The sequence below is a fragment of the Parus major genome, chromosome 18 (genome assembly GCF_001522545.3).
Source record: "Parus major isolate Abel chromosome 18, Parus_major1.1, whole genome shotgun sequence".
Lineage (NCBI taxonomy): Eukaryota > Metazoa > Chordata > Aves > Passeriformes > Paridae > Parus > Parus major.
The window spans coordinates 5516207-5523768 of NC_031786.1; the positions used below are offsets into that span (position 1 = coordinate 5516207).

The 7562-nt window shown below is 44.7% G+C and overlaps 2 protein-coding genes and 1 long non-coding RNA gene across 5 annotated transcripts; 1 reads left to right on the forward strand and 2 right to left on the reverse strand.

Annotated features, from left to right (window-relative positions):
* Window positions 1-43: 43 nt before the first annotated feature.
* NME2 (NME/NM23 nucleoside diphosphate kinase 2) lies at window positions 44-2688 on the reverse strand. Its single transcript, XM_015645717.3, has 5 exons — window positions 2558-2688; window positions 2232-2364; window positions 1563-1664; window positions 745-857; window positions 44-278 (listed from the first exon to the last, which is right to left on the reverse strand). The coding sequence occupies exons 2-5, from the start codon at window positions 2358-2360 to the stop codon at window positions 161-163; spliced, it is 462 nt and encodes a 153-aa protein (XP_015501203.1). The 5' UTR covers window positions 2361-2364; window positions 2558-2688; the 3' UTR covers window positions 44-160.
* LOC107212452 lies at window positions 1848-4130 on the forward strand. Its single transcript, XR_001524469.3, has 3 exons — window positions 1848-2130; window positions 2988-3614; window positions 3848-4130. It is a non-coding gene; the product is annotated as an uncharacterized LOC107212452 (long non-coding RNA).
* LOC107212449 (nucleoside diphosphate kinase-like) lies at window positions 3777-7562 on the reverse strand. Of its 3 annotated transcripts, none has more exons than XM_015645714.2 (6): window positions 7477-7562; window positions 7089-7193; window positions 6813-6945; window positions 6186-6287; window positions 5457-5569; window positions 3777-5125 (listed from the first exon to the last, which is right to left on the reverse strand). In XM_015645714.2, exons 3-6 carry the CDS (start codon window positions 6939-6941, stop codon window positions 5008-5010), a joined length of 462 nt encoding a protein of 153 aa, XP_015501200.1. In that variant the 5' UTR covers window positions 6942-6945; window positions 7089-7193; window positions 7477-7562; the 3' UTR covers window positions 3777-5007. The 3 variants fall into 3 exon arrangements, with proteins under 3 accessions (XP_015501200.1, XP_015501201.1, XP_015501202.1); XM_015645715.3 differs by lacking the exon at window positions 7477-7562 and adding an exon at window positions 7286-7378; XM_015645716.2 differs by lacking the exon at window positions 7089-7193 and having other exon boundaries at window positions 7477-7561.

Genomic DNA, 7562 nt, shown 5'->3' on the forward strand with positions numbered 1-7562 from the left:
TATTTGAACAGGGGTCTGTTGTAAGTGAATCCAGCACAAGGAATTAGTTCACACCCATTTATTTGACAGTCAGTTTTAGCAGTAAGATAACTGTTTGCTCCCAGGGCAGCAGCTGGAATGAGATGAGGTGTTAGAAGGCACAAATCCCTGTGGGAACCCATCACTCATAGATCCAGTCATGTGCACAGGGCTTGAAGTCGATGAGCTCTGTGGGTTTGAACCACAGGTTGATCTCTTTCTGTGCACTCTCCACTGAGTCACTGCCATGGATGATGTTCCTGTGGAAGGAGACAAACATTGTTCCCTATAAAAATACACTTTCAGCAGCTGTGTTCCAATTTGCAAAAACTTGGATGAAGCATCTAGAGTGGGGAGACTACTGCTGTTATTTTAGGTAGAGTGTTCCAACACCCCCACCCCTCCCAAAGAGCTAATTATGCCTATCAGGGTCACTCTAGAGCTACTGTTCTACACCAGCCCCTGCCTGAGCTTACATGCTGCTCTGGGGAGGAGCTGGACTGCAAATAAATCAGCTCTGTACCACTTTCCTAAGCAGAAGCTATGCACTGTGACCTGCAAACAGAAACACCATCAGACTAAGGTTTCTACCACCAACTCTGGCCTTCTAGAATAAAAGACTGTCACTTTTATTTTATAAACTTTTTTTTTAGTTTTTGTGTTGGCAAATAAACAATGAGTAGGAGTTGTTGAGTTTTAGTATTAATTAACAGACTGAGCACAAACCTTCCCACTTGAATGCAGAAGTCACCACGGATGGTGCCAGGCTTGGAGTCTGCAGGATTGGTTTCCCCCAGCATTACTCTCCCAGTTTTAACCACGTTGAGTCCTTCCCATACCTTAAGGTAAAAAACACAGAAATTCTGGTAAGCCTGTGCTTATGCAAAATACTGACAAGTCATCTTTGCTCTACCATACTTTGCAAAGAAACCAAGGCTCTACCATGAAAAATATCAACCTTGCCTAGATTCTCTTTCTCTTAGGCCTGCAAAGGTGACAAGGAAAAAAAAACATCTGAACTGAAAGTAATTGTAAAAAGGACTATCAACATTGTTACTGCAATGAAGGAGATACTTTACCAAGCCTCACAGTTAATATACAAAGCCAATTCCCATCCCTTGGTGATTTGGTGGAACAGAGACAGCCTGCTGAGTGTCCTCTCCTAGTTCATCATCACAGCAGTAGATGCTATTAGAGCAAGTACCTTGTTTTGGGGGTATTCTAAGAATGAATGACACAGAAGTTGGGTTCTTGTGTCAGAGAGCCTGACCTTTTTTTGCCCAAAACAGAGATTTTGGTTCAGAAGACTTGCTTTCAGGAATTTTGCTTTATACATTTATATATTAGGCATTTTAATCCCCACTTTATATGTGCACTTTTCTTATTATATAGTAATTTCACAGTTTTAATTTTTTCTTTTGCTACATCAGAACTAGGTAGTTTGAAAAAAATGTTTCTGCAATACTATCTCTGAATAGCTTTAATAATTTACAGAGCAAGACAAATATATATTCAAGAAAGTAAACTAAAATTAAGCCACTTACCATGGCCACAATAGGTCCAGATTTCATGTATTTAACCAAACCAGGGAAGAAGGGGCGGTCTTTCAGGTCAATGTAATGTTGTTTGAGAAGTTCTTCAGAGGCCTTTAAAAGGGCAAATTTAAATAAAATTTTCTGAATATCATCGAACAAAAGGTGTTACTGGTGTAAGACTATGGCGTTAGTAATTAGATCCAGTAATAATTAATATTACCAACAATGCTGCAGTACTATTATGGGTAGCAGTGGGAGCTCCTGCTGTAACATTAAAGGAGTTCTTTCTGGGAATTGTAAATATGATTTTTTTTTTGCACTGCAGTTATCTTCAGCGATAAGCAGAGTATGGCATCCCGAGGTGATGTTACCCCATGCAACCTTTCAGTCAAGGCCATTCCAGCTCAGTTGGGCTGCATTAAATCTCTGCATGCAGCAAAATTCGGTTTTTTTGTTAAGGGGGAAAGCCATGTGCCAGGCAGGAAGCCGGGCCTGACGAATGCTCCAGCACATCCGCCATCAGATCCACGTTCTGCCGCAGGAGAAGCCGCAAGGGGAGATTCTCCGTGTGGGTGTGGTGAGTGCCCCTCGGGCAGGGACGGGGTCTGGGGGCAAGGCAGGGACGGGGTTTTGGGGCAGGGCAGGAACGGGGTCTGGGGGCAAGGTGCGGGCACTCACCTGCACGAACTTCATGCCCACGAGCCGGAACCCTTTCTGCTCGAAGCGCTTGACGATCTCCCCGACCAGCCCGCGCTGGACGCCGTCGGGCTTGATGGCGATGAAGGTGCGCTCGCTGTTCCCCGCCATAGCGCTGCGGGCGGGAGCGCCGCGTGAGGGGACGCGCGGCCTCAAGGTCGGCGGCGGCCATAGCGGCACCTCCCTGCCACGCGGCACCGCCACGGAACGTCCCCCCGGCCCCACCGAGCCCGTCCAGGCCCCGCCGAACCCCGCCGGGCCCCCCGCCTGCAGCCCCCATGCCCCTGGAGCGCGGGGCCCGCCCTCACCTATGCAGAGCTGCCGCTGCCGCCGCCGCTACCGCCCGCGCCGCTGCCGCCGGAGGAAGAGGCACAGGAGGAGGCGGGCGGACGGCGGATCCCCCGCCCCGCGCATAGGAGGAGCTGGGCCGGTGACGCTTCGGGGGAGGGATCGCCAGGACCGAGCGGGACCGGGTTGGGATGAGATGGGACGGGACCGGACCGGATTGCGGTCGCTGCCGGGCCCGGCGGCCGAGCGGCGGCACTCGGCCAGGCCCGGCGGCTGAGGGGCGGCACTTGGCCAGGCCCGGCCGCACCTGTCGCCTCCGCCGCTTTGAGGGTTATTAATTCACAGACGCAGCAACTGTGGTTTAAGCCTTTAAGTCACTGAAAAGACTGCGGATATTTAATACAGCTAAATAACTTTTTACTCATTTTTTGCTGGGTTGTGTGCTTTCAGGAATTCCCGCGGCCTGAGGGTTGGTCCTGCCAACCCGGCTGCACCGCACAGCACGACTGCAGCTCCTCAAAAACTTATTTATCACAGAAGAGCTATGTGGGATCCATAATCCAGGAACATTATTGGTAATTTTATTGGGAAGATGAGACTGCCAAGTGTCAAAACCTCACAGTCCCTGAAGCCGTGTCACAACATGAAACAGGGAGTGTGTTGTTATTTTTTATGATGCTTACTACTTGGCCCTTTCCTAGTTGATAGAGCACCTTTTCCTGAGCAAGTTGTAATCATACACCATCACTGTGGGTGGGATACCAATGATATCAAATTATATCACTGATTTATCAAACATATCTGCAATCTTTGTGTTGTCTCTTATTGAGGGGCCAGTTAGTCAGGCTTCACAGCGTCAATGAGTGGTTTCACACTGGACCTGTGCAGGCACCTCAGCCATGAATGAATGCTGGCCTCTGTGTCTTCCCAGTCTCATCACATTAGAAACACTAATCAGCAGCTTTCTGACAGCCCCCACACCTCCAGATAAACCACATTTCTGTTTTGTAGAATCAAGAAGTCTCAAGTAACCTTTCAAGCAAAGATTAAACTGGAGACTACTATTCTCGTGCTCAGGTTTGTCACATATTCCCTTTCCTCCAACTTCTTTTGACCTAATGATTTATGTTCTATAACACTGAATATTTTCAGAAGAGAAGCTTACAGCCTCATCTACAGCTTCACAGTTAGAGAATTTGTCCCCCTTCCCTATATTCATTAACTAAATATAAGACAAAATATTTTACATATAATTTTATTTCACTTAAGAAACAACAAATATTGTTTTCTTTTGTGCCATCTCTTTTTAGGAGCTTGATATCACTATAACGTATCATAAGCCTTCAATTCAACATTCATTGCATAGTTCAGTATTCAGACAGAAGAACTCAGTGTTGGGGAAAAGATCATGGAGCTTGAGAAACTGATTCCATTGAACTCTTGGTCTTAGTGAATAAGATGTTGCAGGGAAATAAATACCTAATATCAATCCAAACTTCCTCATCCAATACAACTTTTGCTGTTGAAACTGAAACACTTTCTGCATTATTACGACTGTTCTTCTTTACATCATTAAATAAATACAAAACTATAGTGCTGAAGTCATTTCTGAAACAACTTATCCAAGGACCATTTGCTTTGTAGTCCTAGCTACTAAGAAAGGTCACTAATGAGAATCAAGCTAAATTATCACCTGTTCAGCTGGCAAAACAAACACCACTTATTGCTTTGTGCAATGTCAGAGAGCTGCTGCACTGAAGTGACTGAAGGTAGAATCTCCCTCATCCATCCTCACATTAATCTGCTTTTCACATAAAAGGACATTTCATAAAGCCTGGCTAGTTAATCTTTCCTTAAAATGCTAAATAAATCCCATGTGGATTGAAAAAAGAACAAGTTGAAACAGTGTCAGTGTGGAGGCCAGTTGTCATTTTAGCCAGAGCTGAGCTCTCTATGGTCACAGCATGTTCTGGGGAGAGAAATGGGCTTTTTTCTGCAGCTGTTTTAGGAATGGGGACACACTTGACTTGATATTAAGTAAATTCTCAGCATTTTGGACATATTATCAAACTATTTACATACCATCAATTGTCCTCTAATATTTTAGCAAAGTTAACCTCTGACTCTGAGCCATTTGTATATTTATTTACCAAAAAATAATTTATCCATTTGTTTTTATGTTTACCAAAATATTCTCTATAACTATAAAGTGCTTCAGAAAAATATGTCTGTTATCTGCTTTGTGTTTTCACCTCATATCTCTCAATCCCAGAAACAGCTTTTAAAATGTGCAATTCCATCTATAACTTGACAGCTTTTAGATCAAAGGAGAAGCAAGCACTGACTATTTAACATCCACAACAGAGCAATCTCACTGTTTTCTGAGGTTTCTACCAGGGAATTCTTTGGAATAGCTAGAGGCTGGCAGCTGCTCATGGACATGGGGATATCAGAAGATTCAGTGTGAGTTTTAATCATATATCCACTCATGAGCACAGCTTCTGTAATCAACCAGTTCTTCAGGAGTGAACCATAAATTTATCTCAGTCTCAGCGCTTTCCACAGAATCACTGCCATGAATGATGTTCCTAGGAAAAGAAAAGGTAAATAAAAGAGTAAGAATTCTTAAATTAAAGTAAGCTGCTTGTTTTGAAGTTGTTCCTGTTAAGGACAGGAGCTTTAACTAACAGTAAAGTAGGAAAAGACACAGCATAGGCAGTTCCAGCTTTGCTCCTCATTTTTGCCAATGGGGACAACCATGACTTGATCCCCATCCTTAGATCCCAATATGACATGGGCACAGGGAATGGCAGCTCTGTGTGTAAGACAGAGAAGGATGGAGCACAGTTCCTGCAGGTATCATGACGTAACACTTGGCATTTAGTACCTTTGGATTATACCAAAAGTTTTAAGATTTACCTTCCAACTTGGACACAGAAGTCCCCACGAATAGTGCCAGGCTTGGAATCAAATGGATTGGTTTCACCCAGCATTACTCTTCCAGTCTTAATCACATTAAGACCTTCCCACACCTTAAGGAATAAAAAAAATCCATTCAGATTATTAAATTTTTGCAGCAGATAAATTATACCATCCACAAGAACACAGGGCTGTCCATCATGGCACAAATCAACATCTTAATATTTGTCACAGCTAGGCATATTTTATCTCCAAGTTTTTTGTCAGATTCTGTACAATCCCCTTCTCACCCAGGGAGAGGAGAGAACAATTTTCCATCTCATTATGTCAAACAGTCTCACACAGCTGTCTGCTCATGAGAAAGCTAGACCTCAACTATTTCACAAATACATTATCAAGGAGAAAAAGAGAAACAGAGTTAAAATATTCCACCATCCTTTTTCAGCTTGCTTACTACATGGCATTTCAGAGTGGGGTTTTCTGTTTCTCAGGATCCTGGTTTTGATTCCCTTTTGCCCCTCCCCTCTTCCTCAACAAACTGACTCAAAGGAGAGAAAGATTATGAGAAAAAATTAAAGAAAAAGAGTTAACAGCACATCTCCCTAATCAAACATTATTTGAATCCATATTTTTAAATCCTTTTAAAAATAAACTAGAATTCAACAGTTGACACAATCTCATCACAGGGAAGACAATCAAGCAGTGTGGTTTTCCTTGCCAGGAACTCACCATGGCTACAATAGGTCCCGAGTGCATGTACTGCACCAGGCCATCATAGAATGGCCTGTCCTTGAGGTCGATGTAGTGCTCCCTCAGAAGGTCCTCAGAGGCCTGGGTTAAAAACCAGACAGAGAAAAAAGCTTACAGTAAGAACTTAAGAGCATACTGAAATCACAGAGATTAACCACAGGGCTCTGGTAATCCTGAAACTTGCACGCACTTCAAAATTCAGTATTTCTAGCACCTTCCTAGGAGAATTTTTGGTCGATATGAATTTGAACTGTTTGGTTTAACCACAACTAAACTCAGAAATGTTTCTGTTGCAAATACAGGCAGTTTATGTGACCTGGGATTTGTGAAAGGTACTCAAAGATATTTATTAGGCATAGAGTGCACCTGAAAGAATATTCTCTTCAGACTAAGGACATCAGGTTACTAAAATTAGTATGCTTAGCACGTCTAAAGCAGTTAGCCAGAGCTGGGAATTGGAACTTTTCCAAAAACATCCCAAGCACAACTTCTCAAAATTTCAGTTTTAAATGTTACAGATGCCACATTTGTTGTTATAGCATGCTGCTTTATTTGAAGGCTACAGCTGATATTAAAAAACAGGCACAGCAGTTGAGGAGAGCTTACATGTATTAACTTCATGGCTACCAGTTTGAATCCTTTCCTCTCAAAGCGTTTGATGATCTCCCCCACCAGTCCCCTCTGGACCCCGTCGGGTTTGATGGCAATGAAGGTACGCTCGTCGATGGCAGCCATGGTCCTGAGGAGGGAGAGAACAAAATTTGTTACTCCAGGACCGGAATAACACGATCCCAGTCCATCCCAGCCTTGTCTGCTATCAGTGTAATTAGATTGGCTGCATCTGAAGGTCAGGAATTCATGGTCTCCAACGTTTGGACTAACCAGTGACTGTGCACAGGTTTTTCCGAGTGCTGCGGGAGTGAGTTTGAAGCAGTGAAATGGTGCCAAGTGCAGGAACAATCAGCGAATACCGAAATCAGAAAAGCTCTGAACAGAAAAAAAAGGTCATGATCACCACAGATCCATCTTCCTGTGCCGTGCAATAAATTAATAAATAAATCCAAGAGTAGAATTTTCACCTGGAAACCAGCAGGACCAGATGGGCTTCGAGCCCCGCGTGTGCCCGCGCACACCTGAGCGAGCAGGTGAGGGACGCGGGGGCTGCGGGGAGGCTCCGCTGCCTGCGGTGACACTGCCCGGGGACAGGGGGACCCTTCCCGCTGCCCAGCAACCCGCCGAACCCGCTGGTGGCCTGGTGGCTGTGGCAAACCTTGGAGCTTTGTCCCCCGCGGGTGGCCCGGTGGCTGTGGCAAACGGTGTCCCCCGCTGGTGGCCTCGGTGGGTCTCGCAGCCCGT

What these genes read in the sequence shown, in the direction of transcription:
- NME2 (XM_015645717.3), bottom strand. Translation starts at nt 2,360, where the DNA reads ATGGCGGGGAACAGCGAGCGCACCTTCATCGCCATCAAGCCCGACGGC. An exon ending in CTGGACCTATTGTGGCCATG is followed by an intron (nt 858 to 1,562) that starts GTAAGTGGCTTA and finishes TTTTACCTTAAG; the next exon opens with GTATGGGAAGGACTCAACGT. An exon ending in TTCTGCATTCAAGTGGGAAG is followed by an intron (nt 279 to 744) that starts GTTTGTGCTCAG and finishes CTCCTTCCACAG; the next exon opens with GAACATCATCCATGGCAGTG.
- LOC107212449 (XM_015645714.2), bottom strand. Translation starts at nt 6,941, where the DNA reads ATGGCTGCCATCGACGAGCGTACCTTCATTGCCATCAAACCCGACGGG. An exon ending in TAGCCATGAAGTTAATACAT is followed by an intron (nt 6,288 to 6,812) that starts GTAAGCTCTCCT and finishes TTTTTAACCCAG; the next exon opens with GCCTCTGAGGACCTTCTGAG. An exon ending in CGGGACCTATTGTAGCCATG is followed by an intron (nt 5,570 to 6,185) that starts GTGAGTTCCTGG and finishes TTATTCCTTAAG; the next exon opens with GTGTGGGAAGGTCTTAATGT.